General features: G+C 46.4%; 2 protein-coding genes across 3 annotated transcripts in view; one reads left to right on the forward strand and one right to left on the reverse strand.

Moving 5' to 3' along the window:
* PRPF38B (pre-mRNA processing factor 38B) overlaps positions 1-7273 on the reverse strand; it is a 137573-nt gene extending 130300 nt beyond the window's left edge. Inside the window, exon 1 of the mRNA XM_069641864.1 lies at positions 6582-7273. Within this exon, the coding sequence (XP_069497965.1) occupies positions 6582-6791 (210 nt within the window). The 5' untranslated portion in view covers positions 6792-7273. The remainder of the gene's footprint in view (positions 1-6581) is intronic.
* A 210-nt stretch (positions 7274-7483) lies between these two features.
* Positions 7484-20107, forward strand: part of HENMT1 (HEN methyltransferase 1) — a 763672-nt gene continuing 751048 nt past the window's right edge. For both annotated transcript variants that reach the window (XM_069641865.1, XM_069641866.1), the window contains exon 1: positions 7484-7578. The gene's annotated coding sequence lies outside the window, so the exon portion shown is untranslated. The remainder of the gene's footprint in view (positions 7579-20107) is intronic.

The following is a 20107-nucleotide window of genomic DNA, read 5'->3' on the forward strand; positions in this document are numbered from 1 at the left end:
TGCAGTTAGTAATGTTGACCATTGTTGCTGGATATATCACAATTTACTTACATTTTAACACAAAGCACCCCTTTGGGTACTATTGAAACAGTGGGCTTCATAACTACTCTGGCGGTAGCTGTGCCGGTAAAACTGGCACGGCTGCCACTGGAGTTGCATCCGGGTCTGCCACCCGCGAATGGGCAATTACTAGGTCATGCCGAGTTAGGCGGACATGATAATTGCCCTTTCGAAGGTGCCGGTAGATCCCCATTCCCATTTGAGCCCCATATGGCTCAAATGGGAATGGGGAGCTCGGATGCACCGGCACCGTTAATAACGGTGCCGGTGCATCCGACGAGCTGAGGTCAGACCTGGCGGGGGCTGTCAAGCACCCACGAGCACAACTCTTACTATGGCGGAACGGTAGCAACGGTGCCGGTAGCTTACCAGCACCGTTGTTACTGGTCCGCCATAGTAGTAATGAGGCCCAGTCTGTGACTAAAGGAATGAATATCCATTTACAACTGTGGGCCACTTTTTCATTGTTGCCTGAGACAGTTTCATGCTTCAGCCCGCCCATGTGGGCCACCCCTGCCCATTTCTTCCACTCTAAAAAAAAAAAAAAAAAAAAAAATCTTTTTTCATGCTGAGCTCTCAGGGCCCCCCTGGGATGCACCCGCGGACCCCTAGGGGGTCGCGACCCACAGTTTGAATACCACTGCACTAACCTAAGGGAAGAAGTTGTCCCTTCCGGAGCTTCTCTTGTCGATCAGAAAAAGGAGTTTCAGCACAGCAGCAAGGCTTCACCACTCAATTAAAAAGGTCCAGGTCACAGTTTCTTCATTTGGTGTTTCTCCCAGTGGTCGACTCGGCCTCTAGTTCCAAAACCCTTGCCTTCCAAGCAGGTTTCTCCCATTCAGCACAGCCTAGGCTGTCAATCACATAGCAGGGTGGCTGTCTGTCCTTTCAGGACAGCCAATCAGGACTGGTTGCATTCATGCACTCCTAGATATAAAGGAGGGGAGTTCCCTCACATCCTGCCTTTCCAGACACACTGGAGCCAGAGACGTGTTTCAGGACCAAAGCCCGCCAAAGGCAAAAACAGACAAACAGCTCCAACCTGGCTTGGTGCGCAGAGTACAATTCAAGAAAGACTTCAAACAGAAAATGGCGAATAAAGAAGAATGGGCCATTTTGACAAAATGGTCACCCATGGGTGCTATACTGCAGCTGAGGGTTCAGCCTGTGGTAGAAAAGCACAATGGTAGGAAAATGAAACCACTGCCACCAGCCATTTAAAGTAGTGAGGGTAACATAAAAAATGTTACATGAGAATGTAGGATAATGGGCTACTAGGTAACACCCCCAGCACTCACATAAGATGGGGTGTGATGGACTTACAAAGAGAAAGGTAAGGAAAGTCAATTTCAATTTACTATTCTTGGGAACAGTAGTTCCCACAAGTAAAGATATTTAAACCGTATAAGAAATCTAAAGAATTTCTCTGTGACACTGCACCGAAGGCGCTGTGTTACAATACAAAAAGTAGATGCCTAAGGAGTTTGTCAGACTCAATAACCAGAGGAAACTCATAATCCAAATCAGGTCAAAACACACAAGTGAATAAATAAATAAATTAAAAAAACAAAAAAAAAGTCTCACTCCAGGGTTAGAAAAGAAAAGTCCTAAAGCCCAGCAAAAGAGCAGGGGATCTCCAAAGTTCAAGGGAATTAGCACAGAAATTAGCATTCTCCCTAACACTGAACATTGGACTGGAGCTCTTGAAAGGAGGGGCCTCTCTGGTGTCCCAAAGTTGATGATTCTTTGTCCACACCCTGTGGATGAGAACTAGCATTTATCCGACTTTATCCTTTAACCACAGCCCCGTCTAAGGATTTGTCCAGTTTATTCCCATGGACAAACTTGAACTCCTTCTCTCAGACATGAATGTTTACCCGGGTTGGTATTTTTTTTGGGACCAAAGTATGGATTTAACTTGTAACATTCCTTTACTAGAGATTTAAATCCAGTAAATCACTTCACTTTTACCCCCTTTGGAATGCATTGGACAGCGTTTCAAACAAATGTGTGTGTCTTTGATGAGCAGATCTACAGGTGAACCAGGGTTCCAAACTAAGTGGAGCTGGGAGCTATTGGGCTCCTGCTTGTAACCTAGAAGAGCCTGGTAAGCTTGAGAGCAACACTTCAGGAGCTACGTTTGACTCTCCAGGTGCTACTTTTGACTCACCAGGCCAACGGATGCCAAACAAACATATCTATGTGAAAACTGTGTGCATTAGGATAAAGATATAACATTTAATGCATAAGGTGGTCATAATAATGGACACAATTAGATGTTTGCCTCTTATGTGGAAGTTACATTTGTGGAAAGCTATACACTAGCCATCGAAAGCTACGCACTAGCTTATGCACTAGCTCTTTGTTCCTCTCTGGTCCCTGGTTAATGCTGGATACCCCAGAGCTGATTTTAGCCCCTGTTTATCCAATCTTAATTTCTATCCTTGTGAACTGGTTTAGGTCCAGTATTTTAAATCTAACCTTGTTGTATTTTTGGTTGGCCCTTTGGGTCAGTTTTGTAATTTGTTTTACTCTTTTGCACTCTCTCCAAACATTACCTTACATTTGCCCAACATGTTTCTTTTTAGGTAAAAGTGGGATATAATCTCAAAGTATAAAATGGTCATGCAAAATTGAGACTGCTACACAAAAATATTTTGATCAGCAATCCAATGTATATGATTAGCAAATTGATATAGTCTTACTTTCAATAAGGGCCAGTGCAAGACGTGTGCCCCCTGTACAGCAGCAGAGGGTCTAACAGCTTTGCAGGCTTGCTTCGCCACTGGTACCATGAGAGGATGTCTTTTGTTGGACATGTGATCAGACACTACTACCCTTGCACATCAAGCAGGGCTTACACTAGGGCCTCAAACAGTTAATGCACTACGTTATCGTCAGAGCATTTAAATGGGAAGCTTCTCATCAGTGATGGTTCACTGACGAACCATAGATTCTAAAAGGTGTTCACTTCACATGACATGTAATCGCAAGCATAAGTGTCAAGCAATGACTACAAGGTGACCTTATCACAAAATACCTTTTGATCGGTGTCTAATTCTTGAATTTACATTTCCCAAAGTCGGAGGATGTTTTTAAGCTTCACGTTACATTGCATTGTAGTTCTTGTAGTTTTCCATTCAAGAACGGGGAAAAAAAAGCTATGACCACAGTATGTGTTCTTAACATTCTATATGGATTAATATATTTTTCAGCTTGGGTGATGATTTTTTTGTAAGCTTCAAGTCATCTGTACAAAACAGTATTTGTTCAAACAAACGAACTATTTCAACCAACTAAAGCTGGTATGAGATCTGGTGAAGTGCCTTATGTTGCAGACTGGTCTCAAATCCAGATTCAAAAAGTGTGTGATCCTTTAAAAAATATTTCACTGTGCGTTATCTGCTAAAATGGGAAGAGCCCACAAGCTATTCAGCTCACATTTGCACACTACACAAAATAACTCACTCGTGGTACTGCTTCATATATAATAATGCCACTTGGTACTCTGCACATCAAAAGTCTTGGCTGATTTACAGAAACATTTTGCGGCTACTACACAAGGTCATTTTCTGTGGTTATCACGTCCAGTGAAATCAATACATATGCAAATTAGGGTAGGCTTAATGTATTATTTTTGCATAGCTACACAAGTTATAAACCTGCCAACTTTCAATGGAAAGGAAACTTCACGTTTGACATGAAAGTTAAGGGTCAGCATGTACTTTTTCTATCAAGTTCCTAACATATGGCATGAACATAAATTAAAAAAAGACTAGCAGATTCCTAGCACGCTTGGGTTGGACTATAGAACCTTGCAATAGCAGGGTTGACCATAATATTCTGCTTTTCACATACATGCACTCGACATGCGTGCACACAGCCATTTGCATGTACACATGGAAACCTATCATATCTAAGGACAGTCTGCGCAGAATATAGAGCTCAGCAAAGGTGTGCAAGGAAGAGAGACAAATTAGATGACAATTTAGGAAGCAAGAGGCGTGAGAAAAATAGATTAAAGAAGAGCCACTGAGAAGAGATGCGCAAGAGAAAGTTTTAGTGTCAGGTAGACGAGAGAGAAAAGTGAACAAAAAAGGGGTAGAAAATCAAAGGGTGCAAAAGTGAGCAAAAAAGTATTGAAATAGGAAAATGTGGGGATGCAGTGGAGAGAATGACATATGGGAACAGTTAGCTCATTTAGTACCATCCTGACAGCAGCTCCCTCCTAATATTTACAGAAGACCAAGACAAGCTCCCACACAGCAGTCACTCTGGCAAAGTGCTCATTAAAACCAAGCATTCGGGTCAGCATGCAGCCTGGATCTCAGCTTTACTTTGTATAGGACCCATGGTATTCTGGAGCACAGAATAAACACACTTCTCTGAAATCCCATGCAGTTTGTGAGACATGATTTATAAAATCAAAAGCAATTAATAATTATTTTATAGTGAATTGCGATGCAATACCACTTATTTTATGCCTTGAATCTATTGGAGGTTGTGGGGATTAGAATGACAGTCTATGCATTGGCATTTTAGGTCCTGAAGAGGACTACAACAATTATATTATTGATGCGTAGGGTCCCCCTTTTCCTCTTTTCATTAAGCATAATGTATTGAGTCTTCCACCAGGTACAGGTCATACATTCATCTACAAAACTTGGAAGGGTCTGCTTAGGCCTCATACACTAAAGCAGTACAAGTACAAATGTAGTATTACAAACCATGTGCTTATCTGAACTTTGTGTTGTGTGCAACTCTACAATAAATAGTACATGGATTTCTGTTCGGAAAGCCATCTGTGATGCTGCAGGTAGTTTTCAAAAAGGGAGATCTGCTAATCAAACACCCCGCCCCCACTTCTAACACCCGATGGTAAAATTATAGTACATGTTTATCTTCGGCAGCAGGGCAGGGTCAAATGTCATATGCGTATTCCTGACAGCTACTTGAACACAAAGTTTCAGCGGGAAGAGGTGGCTTTTGCACCGGATTCAAATCATAATTGTGTATACGAGTCAGCCTGGTGGTACATTAAACAGTACCTATAAACTGGTGGTTTTCAAACTGTATCCTGAGCTGGTGGCTACTAGGATCATACAATTATACAGCCACAGCAATTAGATATATGTGTAAGCTTAGTGAGCAGTTCTCAGCTACTACAGGACATTAGCCATCTGGAATGAGTGTCTCCACCATGGTGAGAAAGTTGCCTTCTGATACTCCTGGAGGAAGGGCAACTGTGCCAAAACCTATTGCTTTCCATGTGACTTTTATAAATAAATGTGCATATTGCCTTAATAAAAATTGAAAAAGCATTGGCCTGGTCACAAGTGTGATTGACAACCGTCACAATAGACTACCAGAGTGCACTACAGACCAATGGAAAACATGAACTTGTGGAGGAATAGGCTTACTGGTATTGAGACACTGGGTTGGTATGCTTTGAGGATGCAGCGACAAGTTATGAACCCAAACCCTCGCTGCATGCGTTAGGGCAGGGAGAATCAATTCTTGTTATTACCTTCATGTCATCCCCACCCATGTTAAATTGAAGCTGGGGTGGGGGGGGTAGCACGGGGGAGGGGAAACAGGTATGTGGAGAGCGGAGGTCAATTATCTCACTGCAACTCCACATCTAGCAGGAGCAGAGGAGGGAATGGAGAGAAATGTTTATTTCCCACATAAGGTGATCAATGACAAGACTATGCCAGTTGTAACAAACATCAGCCCCAACTATCAGTCACTTAAGCAGATGACAAAAGTCTTCTCTGCCTTCATCCAACCCTGCGACTAAAGTAGGGAGTCCATCCCCACATCCAGCCACCTGCTCTGATGACAGACAGGAAAATATGCAAAGCAGCAGGGAGAATCAAAAATTGCAACCACCTTTAGTTAGCGATAATGGACGCGAAGCGAGTACGAAATTTTGTGCTCTAAATATGTGCAAAACAGAGAAAAATGGAGGGGCAAGAGACATTAAACTAGTCACGTATCTTGCAACTTGAATGTGTACCCCCAGGTTAAACCTACCGTAAATATCAAATGAATCCGAGATCGGCGTGAAGCATAAACGACTGTAAGCTGATGGTCGGGAAATGCTGTTACTGAATGGGTATCATTTTGCTAACATTGGAAAGATGCCAGGGTCCGAACCAGTGACTAGTTGGTCTTGTCAATGTTCAGTATTATTTAAGTGATAAGTATACATCATGCCCTATCATTCCCAAAAGTAATGTATATAGACATTAAACGTGTACTTTTAAAACAACAAAACATCTGGATTAGTATATGGCGGTGTGTGCCTTAATATTTGTAAATAGTGTGTACTGACTGCCCGGCCAAACAAAAGGGAGGGAATTCAATAAATGCGCCTAACAACACACGCCTTTCATACACCCCAGGTAAAGCAGGACTGTCAGTAATGCTATCAAACAACTACGACAGTCCCTTGATGAGGCGAGACGTGCAAGCACCAGTACACCCATCTGGCCTGTCTTCTGCTTTCGAGCACACACCTTGAAGTAGATCTCATCCACCACCTCGTGATAGGTCTTGAGCTCGTAGAGCTGCACCTTGAAGTAGGGAGAGGAAAGGATGTTGGTGAGGATCATTGGGTTTAGGTTCATGGTCTTCTCATTGCCCCACAGCGGCAGGACGTTGCCCTGTTTTCCAGGAGGTTTAGTAACTCCAGGCTGCAGAACGGCCCCGGCACTGCTGTTCGACATCTTTGAGGGAATAGAACGGAGGCGTTTCACGTCCTAGAGGCCGCAATTAGCTGTAGGCCATGAAGACGCGGGTCGGTGCCCGCTGCTTCGTGCTTTGGTTTATCAGGTGGAGCGAAAGGGCAGGGACACGCACTCAGGGCCGGGTGAAGTCTCAAAGAGCAAGACCGGTAGCGGCGCTGAAGCAAGTAGGGCAGGCAAGTGGGCAAAGGCTCGTCTAGCGGCAAACAGCATTCACAAAGTAATATCCGGAACCTTAGGCACCAGGCGCCCACCCTATGCCAACTGCTGCCCGCACCATCAAGATGGCGCCCAAATCCGGACATGACGTACTAGGATTGACTCCAGCAAAAGGCAGACTAGACCGGCGAACAACGTCCAGGGCTGCCATTTTGCAAGGATGCGCCTCTCCTAGTGAACCAGGATGTGCGTCCATCTGCGGATTACAAGGGCTGCCTCGATTTGCGACCTGTAGAGTTTTAAAATACCCACACGATGGTTTGTGTGATACAATTATACATTTAATTTATATTTTGGACAGTGGACCAAAATAAAGTGGTCCGAATGGGGCCTCTGTAGCCCCCTTCGAACCACATTCTTTTTCACGCATGTAGCTTTCATTACCATAGATCCGCCTTGGGCGCTTTCGCTAGTAGGCGTGACTAAACGAGTCACGCCCCTCTAATAACTTTTAACCAATGGTAGCCCGATGCGGGATCCACACTAGTAGTTGTTGAAGCTCAGGTCTGTCCGTAGCCTCACGAAGAAAGCACACGCACGGGTTTTCAAGGTAAGGGTAGAACAGCGGCCGGGTCACCCGGGCATATACATACTGACATTGATGTAGTTCGGGGACTCAACGAAACCTATATTTCGGGGTGGGGGCTAACTGTGATGGGAGGGGCTACTTCAGAAACTGGGCGGCCCAAACTTGGAAGCTCCGTCCCCTCTGTTCAATCCCAAGGGTTCGGTCATGGGTCCAAGTATTTTTAAAGCGCAATATGTCACTGAAAATGACCAAGTGATTTGATTTAAAGATAACATACACATTTAGTTGCTTGGATAATTTTTATATGGGCAGTCGCATCACCCTTTAAGCAAAAGCGACCACCAGGGAACCAGGCGGTATTGCAGTGTGCCATAAATCCAACTTTCAAATGAGCTACAAACCATACATTTCGGTACATTATACCATTATATGCCAGTGTAAAAACATGTTCACGCTGGCTGTGCCTGTTGTGACTTAAGCCCCTCCTGGGCTCGTGCTTAAATCACGTTTGTAGTGACACATGGGACACGTGTCACCAAGTGAATAAAAGGGGAGCGGCTTCCCGCTCGCCAGTTACTCAACCAGTAATGGCCGGGCATGTGCTCCTTTGTGTTGTGTGTGCGGCCGCCTTGACTAGCTCGGCTCAGGAGCGGACTGGCCAGCCCCTTAACAACTGGCACCGAAGGTGGGATGGACCTGTGCGCTGCAGCTGGTGTCCATGGCACACGCAGGGTGCATTTTCTGTGGCAGGGCGTGTCAATGGGCGCACAGATGTCTCCGTAGCAGAGGGTGCTTGTGCGGCTGGGCCTATATGGGGTTGAGTAACACTCTGCTGCCCCGCAAACACCCAAGATGACCCCAAGGTCCGACTCTAACGGAAAACAATCCTGCCTGGGGGAGACTGAATGGGGAATGCCCTGTCCGCTGCCTTCAGCCCTTTTCCCACGGAGCCAAGACGTGGCGCAGACAAGTACGCTGCCTACTGCCACCCCGACTGGAGTAGCCGGGACGTGGCTAACAACGGACTACCCCTCACACCACCATATGAACAGCAGGCAACGTCTTTACTGGCTTTGCCCCGAAGTGCAAGGAACTTATCCAGCAGCATCTCCTCAACCAATAAAGTGTTTTGGGTCTTAGCAATGCCCAGTGCCAATGGGCTGCGTGGCAAATGTATATGAGTTGTCTGATATCCTGTAACCACCTATCTGCTCCTAATGTGTCTGTAGTTATAAGTAATGTAAAGCTTGGCCATGCACGTACTCGACCTTGTATTGAGTGTTTTCATCATGTTGTTGTTTTAATGTTTACTCGTGGCTTGGGATGATGTGATTTAAGCCCCTCCTGGACTTGTGCTAAAGTCACATGTGTAGACACTCAATGGACACGTGTCACCAAGTGAATAAAAGGGGCAAGCAGCTTCCCGCTGCTCATTTAGTCAACCAATAATAGCCTGGCGTGTGGTCCTTTGTGTTGTGTGTGTGTGGCCGCCATGACTAGATCTGTATCGGACTGGCAGGTCCCTTAACATGGCCTATACATTTCCATTCTGGCTGCACCAAAATATGCCAGTATTCCATATAGGAAAATGCTCATGTTTGCTTTGGACATAATGCTAGTAATGATATTATAACAAAACCTGTCCATGTGGGCTCTGCCAATATATGGCGCGATCCCACATAAGGACATACTACTGGTGGCTTTGCCTGTAAAATGCCATATCACAATAAGAAATCATGTCCAAAGCAGCTGCACAACATGGGCCAGTCTAGACACGTAATACCACTTATCATGCTTGCTTTACAAGAGATGCCCAGTAAAAATGTCAAGCCACAGTAATAAATGACTAGAATGGTTGCACCAAGATGCCATTACAGCCACATAACACATATCATGCTTACTTTATCATGGATGTCCACTAAAATGACAAGTTTAGTGAAAAAACCCTTGCCCGCCCATCCCTCTCCCACCCACCCTCACACACCACCAACTCCTACTCTCTACCCTCCAAAATCAGCTCCTCGGCCCAGCATTACACATAAGCCCGCTCACACACATTTACACAACATTCACTCAAATGCACACTAAGTCCCCAATTCATCATAAACTCATTCAGACACACATTACATAAGACATATACACACTCCCACACATACATATATACAAACATAATGAGCTAACATGCAACAATGCTTCCATCACCTCTCTGCTTAACAAAAAGCAAGTGCACACATCAGCCCCGCCCCTTTGTATGTGAAAGAGCACATAGGTTGTTATTTCTTAACTCACTTCTGGGGAGAGGGCTAATGTGCGCATTGGATTTTTGTTAGGCAGAGAGGTGAGGGAAGCCTTTTCTGATACCAGTAGCTTTAAAGTTTGGCTTTGTTTGTGAAAATATAATATTCTGCGCACACACAGGAAACCTTTAACGCCGCCATTTTCAGGAAAGGCTTCCCTCCCCTCTATGCCTACCAAAGCGCAAATGCAGAAGCCTCGCCCCTCAACCCACATTTCAGAGGTGAGGAGGAGCTGGAGCAGGGTTAGCTGTGGTGTTGCACGCCCGGTCGAATTCCTTTTGTGCTAGATTCAGCCCTGCAGACAAGGAGTGTATCGGCCACTTTTACTCCCTCAAAATATGAAAATACTCATACATAATACAAATACTCCCAACAAAAAAATGGTAAACCCACGTATGGCCTTGTGCCCCTGCTTTCACTCACACGACTCCATCGATATGTTGGGGCCAGTAGTGAATAAAGTGCCACAGGAAGAAACTGCTTTGGTTACTGTCTGATTGGAAACAGTAAACTAGGTGCAAAGGAATTATTGTTTCAAAAACATTTCTGTTTTCCAGTTAAAACATATTTATACGGTATCATGAAGCGGCGCAACTACGTGTGATCAAGGAATGGGTGGCGGACTCCCCTCAACACATTTGGATGAAAAAGGATGCTGCAGTTGCAGGCTCTCCACTGTCTAATCTCCTCTGTTGCCATAAGAAGCACAGACATCAAAACACCAGAATAAGCGAAATAATGAGCACAACCCTAAACGCATGGGATATGGCAATCAAAAGAGGGAATCTGACCTCGCTTCCATCCCCCCTCACCCCGCTGTTTGGAAACCCCGACTTCCTGCCGGGAATGGACCCCAATGCTTATGTTACCTGGAAACAAGTAGGATGCACAAAGATCGAGACATGTTTATTAATCAGTCGATCCGATCATTCAGCAAGAGCGTCCAAGATCTGGGTATAACGAGAGCTAAATCATATCAACACACGCAACTAACTCATTGGCTATCACCCCCGACCATCAAGGATGTGGGAACAAGGGACCTCACAAAGTTTGAAATCTTTATGACAACTGACTCGGGGACCTGTAAGCTTATATCCAATCTTTATACTCTCCTGAATGAGCAAGGGGAGGAGGTGCAATGGAACTACATGAGGCGGTGGGAAAAATCACTGGGGGAACCTCTGGAAAGAGTTATGGCGAAATATTCCCAAGCAGACAAGATCGATACACCTAAGGGAAACGTGGCAGAAGGTTCTTCTGCAGTGGCACCAAACCCCAGAGAGACTGCAGGTGATGTATCCCAACACAGATGGACAATGCTAGCGAGGCTGCGGGCGGCGGAGGCCAGATGCACATATGGAAGATCTGCCCGGCCCTTACAAATTTCTGAAAGGAGATCAAGACTCAAGCAGGGAAGATGGTCAAAGGAGCAGACACCCTGGATGACAGGATATGGTTGGCAGGGCTATGGGACCCAAAACAAAAGTTGCACACCAGACTCCAGCAGAAAGGGTTAATGGTCCACGTGATAGCAGCGTGGCTAACTATAGTTCAAGCTTGGAAGCAACAAGCACCACTGACACAACTCCAATGGCTTAGGAAGATATGGCACTTCATCACAATGGAGTGGATGACATATAAAATCCAAGGCACACCCGAAGACTTTCAAACACATTGGGGCCTCATCGTACATTACCTGCAAAGTGACTATATGCTGCAGTGGTGTCCAGACAACATCCGTATCCTGAACATTCTTTGATCCTCAGAACTGTACTGAGAAAGGATGATCATGTGGCCGACCAGTGCCATCCGGAGATACTGGGAAACAAGGGGAAGGGAGGTAGGGGGGAGGGTTGAGGGGTTAGGGTTTTGCAATTGAAGTTTGTACCATTTAACAAAAGCAATAAAAAGATTAAAAAAAAAAAACAAACATATTTTTACTCGCTTACAGAATACTCCCATTGGGAACTGGACCTACATTTTTACTCCCAACTTTACAAAATAGGGAGTAAAATACCAACACTTCAAAATCTTATCTGGATAGTAACTGGTTTAGCGGCGGCCGCTGCCGTCACATGTCCTGGGGGGGAACCCTCAGACTTCAAAAATAAATAGTTTCTTTTTGAAGTCACTCTGCCTTCATAAGGAAATTAATTCCGTTACGATTGTGTCCCGTAACAGAAATAATTTCTTTATGATGTCAGATTGACTTAAATCATAGGGCTCCCTCCCATCCCGTGAGCTGGAGGCCTCCAGCTACTCTGCAATGACGGGAACAAGCGTTCTTGCTGCAGGGAGCTGGAGGCCTCGTTCCATGGTAATTTATTCACAAGGTAATAAAATGTATTTTGTGTAAATGTGCGTGCATGTAAGTTTGTGTGTTTGTGTATGGATTGGGGTTGAAAGCCCGCGATCCAAATGTTCAAGGGAGAAAAGACTGAAGATTATTTTTCCGAAATAATCTTCGGTCTTTTCTCCCCTGAACATTTACAAATTGGCCCCCACCACCTCCACACCCTAACGTACCTTGTGTCCCTGCAACGTCTTTTCCCTTTCACTTCTGTCATCGGGAACCGGCGCAGCAGGGTCCGTTTCTTTTTTTATGTGTGTGGGATGGCTGCGGGGGACACGCCCGCTCACAATATAGTGATCAAGGGTGCAGGGAACACTCCGCAGCCCCCAGCACCGAATGCGTGATTTGGTCGAACTTTTTTCGACTGATCAGAATTTTCGAACGGCCGAAATTCTGCCAAATCTGGCATTCTGGCTTTTAAGCTTGGTCATTTTGGCCAGAACCTTGTGTATAATGTAATATGTATGAATGAGTGAGTGCCTGATGTATGTTTGGCTGCCTGGGTGTGGTGTGTGAGTGTATGGTGAAAGGGTGCACATGTAAATGTATGGGTGGCTGGGTTCGCTTGTGTGTGAGTGTATGGTTAATGGTATGTGAATGTATGTGTGCTTGTTTTGAATTCCTGGATTACTTATTGGTAATCTTCATTACTCCTAGCCCTTCACTTCTTCATCCCTGTACTTGTGCGTGAGGCATGTTTCTGCATACACTAGTACTGGGACGTGGAGGTAATGCCTGGCTTAGTTACCTGTACTTGTCATTCCTCCTAATCCCACTGTTCCCCAGCCTCTAGTGCCTGCTTTCCTCGCTGCAGCTTTCCAGCAGCTAACAGTGACAAGTGTATCCATGAGGGGTGTTAGGGAGAATTCTCTTATAAGGCTAATTTCCCAAACCTAGTGAGTCCCCCAGGAGCTTTGCTGGATTTTTGGGGTTTGTTTTTTTCTCCTGCTAAGAGTGAGACTCTTTTACTCCCACTCTTAGGCATGATTTGAGGTATGTCTTTGACTTGTTATGTGCTTATGGGCTATGGGGCTTCTTTTTACTCCATAGGGTATCATCTGTTTTTCTGTATATGTGGTACACAGCACTCTCAGTGCAGTACCACAGGGGTGTCACAGTGACCCCCAAACATAGACTCCATACCCTGGGACTGACTACTGTCTCCCAGGGCATGTAAAGTCACCATTGGCTTTACTAATCCAAAATTGTGAACACAACCACTACAAACCATCATATTGTGGAAGTACTGGTAAGGGGTCATTCGATTGCCCCTGGGTCTGTTTTCAAGGGGGCACTGTCCAGTCCCCCCTTGTCGAGTTTCTGGCTGGTGGCAGTGGTTACCATGCGAAATATTCCACCGGAATATTCTCTATGGGATTTTCCCATTGATTTTAAACGCACCACTTTTTGGTGCAATGTTAAAGATACCGCTGGTTTATTTATTTAATATTAAATCACCGGTTGGGTCTTTTTGCCAGAACTCGATTCTAAAATGGCATTTGTGTCCGTCTCTGTAATTCTGACCAAGGTCGAGCCCTTTGTTCCACTTTTTGGCGGGCTTCTCCACAGAAGCCCTCCAAAAGGTGCCACGCTGTCTGGGTTTCACAGGAAGGGTGGAGGGGGGAATTGGCAGCCTGGACTACGTTGCCTTAGCAACCCAAGTCGCACTCTACTCTGATTGGCCCAGTGGTGAGCCGCCCGGCTCACCACTTAGCATGTGTGATTGACAGCTAGGCTGATGAATGGGGTTTTTCTGCATAAAAGCAGGACCTTTGGGACTAGAACTTCAGAAGTCGCCACAGGACCTAAGAATCCGAAGAGGGAAGAAGCTGAGCCATCTGCAACGACGACACCACCGGTGAAGCCCTGCTGCAACTACCTCACCACTTTCCCGACGACAAGAGAAGATCTGCTGGACGAGTCTTCTTCCCCTGAGCTGGTGGGATCAACCAGTTCGCCCTTTTCGCCTTCCAAAGACGTCTCTTGGTCGAATCGCCCGTGCCAAGCACCCCGGCGGCCGGATAGCCAAGCTCACCACTTTTGACCGCGAATAAAAGGACTGCACCTTTTAATCAGGAACTCTGCGGCTGGTTTTATCCCTGTGCAGTGCAACGACTCCAAGCTTCCTTCTCGACGAGATCCTCTCTTCCCCTGGTCGGGACCACAAACTTCAACCACTGGCAGGAACAACTGCCGCCGCTGGAACTTCCTTTCTCTTTAAGGTACTGTGTCCTGCCTGGCCTCCCTTTCTACAGATTGCTAAAGGTGACCCTTAAATCCTTGGCTTCTAAACTGGGTTGGCTCCAGGCCTTCTAACTATATCTTTTGAATCACCCCAACCTCTTTTGAACACTCTGCAAAGACTTTCAGTGCACTTTAAACCATGTGATCCTGGGCACATTTCGCTTTGCCCCATTTAAAGTGGGCCTGGCCTATGAACTTTGGCTCTACAGTATAACCTGCCTTTCCCCCCCTTGCTCTGAACTCTTAAAAGTGTTGGAAACTGTTTTTTATTTTTATGCTCTGCCTTTTTCTCTCCCTTTATCTACATTATCAGAGTGCCATCTTGGTTAAGCGCTCACATCTGTTCTAACAAATAGTAGTGTTTTAACCCTGACTTGTCTGATAACTATTAAGGGAGGTGTGTATACTTTACCTGACTGTGTTTTAACTTGCTTTTGATTGAGAGTGCTAGTATATGCCATAAAGTGTCTTTTAAATAAATAATTATATACTTTTTATACAAAGCTCTGGTCAGTGTTTGTTTGCTCTACTGTGTTTTGGCCCTATTGTGTATACTCTACATACTGCCCTACTCTTCTTGAGAGAAGTCTGACTGCTCAGCCACAGCTACCAGGTAAATCTGGGTGGTGCAGACTGCTACCAATTGGGTTTACTGCTTACTCCTGTAGTCTTAATCTTTTTGCAGTGTTCCCCAAGGGAACTGCACAGGATTCTGCCTAACAAGGGGGCCCTGGTTGGCCTGGGTTCTGATAGCGGGCAGGTGGGGTAGCGCCGATAGGGGAGAAGGGCACCATGCCTCTTCCAGATTCCTCCATCGTGGTTGGTTGGTGGATTGAGTCCAGGTGTACGCATGGGATAATTGTGCTGCAAGAAGGCATCTGGCTACATCTGGAACCCCCAACCCTCCCGTGAACCTTCCTCGAAGCATCATTTTCTTTGATATTCTGGGCTTCTTCCCTCCCCAAACAAATTTTAGTATACTTCTCTGTAGTAACGCGCAGTTTGCTCGATGGGATGTCTACCGGGAGTGCCATGCATTGGTATAGTAATCTAGGGAGCAGATTTCTTTTCACGGCGGTAATTCGCCCAAACCAGGAGATCTCCTGGTTTTCCCAATGCCTTAGGTCTCTCTGTAAATCGTGCCATAGCTGAGGGAAGTTGCATCAGTACAGACGGGAGATGTCACTGGGGATCTGCACCCCGAGATATTCGAACGCAGACTCTGCCCAGGGAATTGGCAAACGTGGACCAAGCTCTGTCTTTTGCATTTTGGTGAGATGAATTGCTAGCGCTGGTGACTTGTCCAGGTTAACCTGAAACCAAGAGACCCACCCAAATTCCTCAATCTCCTCCCACAGAGGACCCGGGGATGAGTTTGGAGTAGTTAACACATCATCTGCGTATAATGCAATCTTATATTCGTGCTTCCCCACTGTGAGCCCCTTTATCTTCGGGTTGCACCGGATCTGATTCGCAAAGGGCTCCATTGATAAAGCAAAGACCATTGATGAAAGGGGGCAGCCCTGCCTTGTACCCCTAGTATTCCTGATAGTATTGGATCTGGCACCATTCACCCGTAGCTGGGTAGAGGGGTACTGGTAGTTAGGCATGGTCCATTTATAAAATTTGGACCGATCCCAAAGTGTGAAAGTACTGCATTGATATAGCCCCAGTCCACCAGGTCGAAGGCTTTGTGCGTGTCCAAGGACAAACCCACCATACCCTCCCCCCTTCTTTGAGTGCTCTCTATAATATCAATCGTCCGTCTGATATTATCTTGTGTTCCCCTTCCTGGGATGAACCCCATCTGATCGCAGGAAATAATGTCCGGAACATAGGCTTTCAGTCGGGTTGCTAAGACTTTCAAAAATATTTTCCCATTGTTGTTCATAATGGTAATTGGCCTGTAGGAAGAAGCCTGCTCTGGATCCTTCCCAGGTTTGTGGACAAGAATCGTTAGCGATTCCGCCATAGACTTGGTGACTGAGCCTGTTGAGAGAAAATAATTAAACAGGGTGGTAAGTTGTGGGGCCAGGATTTGCACATAGGTTTTGTAGAATTTTGCAGTGAGCCCGTCAGGCTCCGGAGCAGTGCTTTTTAAGGATTTAATGGCCTTGATTATTTCCTCCGCTGTGATTGGATTTTCGAGGGCAGATAGATGGGACTCAGGTCGGGGAGCCTCGAGATAGAAAGAAATAGGGCAGTTTATCGGGGGCAGTGGGCGATCCGGCCATTACAGCTTTGTGGCGATCCACCAGCTCTGACAGCTTATCCGCTTCCGTGTATCAGGCTCTACCGTCAGCACCAATAAGGCAGGAAATGTTATTCCTGCAGTGTGTCTTTTTAAGCTTTTATGCAAGTATTTGGTTTGCTTTGTTGCCTTTGCTAAAGTAGAATTGCTTTGTGAAAGCTAGAGACCTGGCGGAACGATCAGCCCAGTGCATTTCAAGTGCAGTCCTGTCTTTCGTTAAGGACCTCTGTGTTTTCCGTGTCCTACAGGATTGTAGTTAATTTCTCTAATTTTGCCACCTCCAAACGCGACATCCGGCTCTGTTCCGCCCCTCCACTGATGAGTGCACCTCTTACTACTGCCTTCATTGCGTCTCAAATAGTCGCCATCCCCGGGTCAGAAGTGGTGTTTTCAGAAAAATAGTTAGTAGGCGCCTCACAGATTTCTCTTCTGACAACATCATCCAGTAGGATGGGGTCATAGAGTTTCCAAAATCGTTGGGGGGGTTGAGTATGGCCTGTTATGCTAAGGGCTGCAGATACAGGGGAATGGTCCGAGAGCGTACGGGTGAGAATCTCCACCTTATCCAGGCATGGGTAGATATCGCTTGGAATAAGTAAAAGGTCTATACGTGAGAAACCCCTGTGTGAGAAATGAGTGTAATCTCGTGCCCCAGCGTTAAACAATCTCCATGCATCCTTAGTTTCCGTTTCTCTGAGAAGCCTTGTGAAAGACAGAGCTTGGGTGTAATCTGGTTTAGTTGGGGTGTGGGGGGGGAGTGTTTTGTCTAGTAGAAGATCCGGGACCAGGTTAAAATCCCCACCTAGTATGAGGACCCCGCGAACACGAGAATATTCGGGATCAGATCGGTAATTAACTTATCCTGGGCAGAGTTAGGACAATAGATAGCGGCTATGTGTTACGCTCACCTGGCTCCCACAGGGGCGTCGATCTGAACCGGACAGCTGCGGTCTCCACCAATGTGACGCGTAGTGCCGAGATGACGGACTGGACTGGCCCACCTAGCTTCGTTTGCTTGGCCCGTAGGAATATTCTTCTGCAAATGGAGAAAGGGAATTAAGCACCTGTGGAGTTGAGCGTTAACCCCCCCACTCCCGCTGTTCTCCCCACTGATCACCTTTGATGTCCCCTCTTATAGTCTCACCTGATGGTTTGGAAAGATGAGCTCTCCATCCTGCATTGAGCGCAGGGGAGCGTAGATAACCAGTTGCCTCACTGGCTCGAAGGAATTGGTGAGTTCCAGAACAATATTGACTCTGAGATTCCCGGCAAGACGCCGTAAGTATCTAGTTCGTAAGAGTTCAAATGTCTGACTTTCACTCTTGTCCAATTCCTTGCAGGTTGCAGCTTGACCTTAGCGAAGAGTTCCTCGTGGCAACCGGTAATATTCAGGTAAGGATTTTTATTATCCAACACAGTTCGATAAATAATGTCAATATGTAACCTGTTGCTTTCTCGCTTATTCAGGCGCTGAGAGAAAGTATGAAGTCTCGGGGAATAATGCCTCCGGCGGTAAAATCAGGTAAGTCTATTGTGGTGAGGTGGTTTCCCCTTGTTTGTCCCTTTGTTTCACCTTGCTGTCCTTTTGTTTTCCCCTTAGGGGCCGGGGTTCAGCGAAGATGCAGTGGAAGCTGCGCCGACCCGTGAAGAAGAATAGTACCCCCGGTGGTAAAATCAGGTAAGTCTATGGGGGGTAACTAATATTGCCTCTGTGTATTCCCTTGGCTCACCTTGCTGTTCTTGTCTTCCCCTTAGGTGCCGGAGTGCGGCGGGAGCATACAGGAGGATGCGGTGGAATGTGAAGATGCTGCGAAGGCCGGTGAGTTCACCGCGGTGCTGCAGCAGGCGAGGCGACGCGCATAAAATAACTTCTTTCTTCCAGCTCGAAGGCGCGATGGATCGGGAATTCAGGTAAGGATCAAAGGTATTGCTCTTGTTCTAACCTTTTCTCCTTCTTTCTCCCTTTTTCTAGGAGCTCCAGACTCGAGGCGGGCGTGGCAGAAGACTGGATGCAGACTTGCACGCACGGTGAGTGTTACAGATGCAGAATAACGCAAAGCGTGTGCTGCTCTTCGGGCGTGGTTTAAATAGCTACCAAAGTAGTCCCAAGTAAGTATTCCTCCCCAGCCCCACCCGAGTAAAAGAATAGTCCCTAGGTAAAGTAGTCCCTTCCAAGCCTCTTTTGGCTTGGAGCTCTTGCAGCATGGTCTGCATCAGGTAAGTTTGCAGCATGGTCTGCATCAGTTAAGTTTTAATCTAAGAGCCTGGCGCCATAGACGCCAGGACTGCACCCAAATAGCCCCTAGCAGGGGTTGTTGGGCTTGCTTGGGATAACTTGATGCCTGCTTCCAGGGTTGCTGGACTTGGTCTGGGTCCCTAGGGGTAGGCATCATGACACTATGGTAATAGGGCGTTCCACCAACAGAGACTTCACCAGGAGATATCTCCCATTGGGGTCCCTTTTAATAGTAATCCTGGATAGGGGACCCTTTCACTCAGTAGGATAGCTACAACCCTTTTCTTCGACCCAGAGGTGGCGGAGAATGCCTTCTAATGCGCTTTTCGTCAGGTTGCAGTAAATGACTCTCCTGCAGGAGTACTGTGTCCCCCAATAACAGATCGAGCCTGTGCTCAATAGATCTGCGCTTCCCTGGGTAGTTGAGACCCTTGATGTTCCAGGAGAGGAGTTTAAGTGTACCACTGTCCTCTTGCCCCATAAGGAAGGTGGCGCGTTTGGCTATGAAGAGTGACCCACTGGCCGCGTCACGTGCTGCTGCTGAGTAAATGCCATGGCAATGTGTTTCTGGAATGGATGTAGATGTCAGTGTGATATATTTTTCCTTAATCCCCCCCAACCCCGATCCTGTAATCCAAATTTACCAACGGGGCAATTGGAAAAGCTCCAACCACGAGCTCAATGGCCAACTGGGCCCAACGTGGCAGCGACCGGACATAATAAATGCTCTAAGTCGCAATGTGATCTGGATTTGGTAAGCAGTGCATCTTTGCTACTCTGCAATTCAGGGACCTGGAAATATTAACAATCCCCCCCGCCCAGATTCTGACACCACATTGATCTGAAAGACCTCAGAAGGGGCGACAAGCCCAACAATCGTACCCCCAAATCAGGATGGTTCACCAGGGCTCAACAACCGGCAAAACCGCAGAGATGTCCACAGTTCTTAGAATGCCAGCTTGAGGTAGATTCAGTTCAGTCTGGGTCCGGCTGTTTGTGGGGTGGGGCGCGGATCCTGCACCTTCTGCTGACCCTCGTCTATATCGCAATGGGATGCTTCTTAATGAGGTCCAAAGAGTGCACCTCTGGATCAGATTTCTCACCTGCTCCTGCGACACCCATGAGCACCTCAGCTTCCTTCAGGGTGTGCATTTGGCGCTGTGAACCCT

The sequence above is a fragment of the Ambystoma mexicanum genome, chromosome 1q (assembly GCF_040938575.1).
Source record: "Ambystoma mexicanum isolate Mex_15411 chromosome 1q, UKY_AmexF1_1, whole genome shotgun sequence".
Taxonomy (NCBI): Eukaryota; Metazoa; Chordata; class Amphibia; order Caudata; family Ambystomatidae; genus Ambystoma; species Ambystoma mexicanum.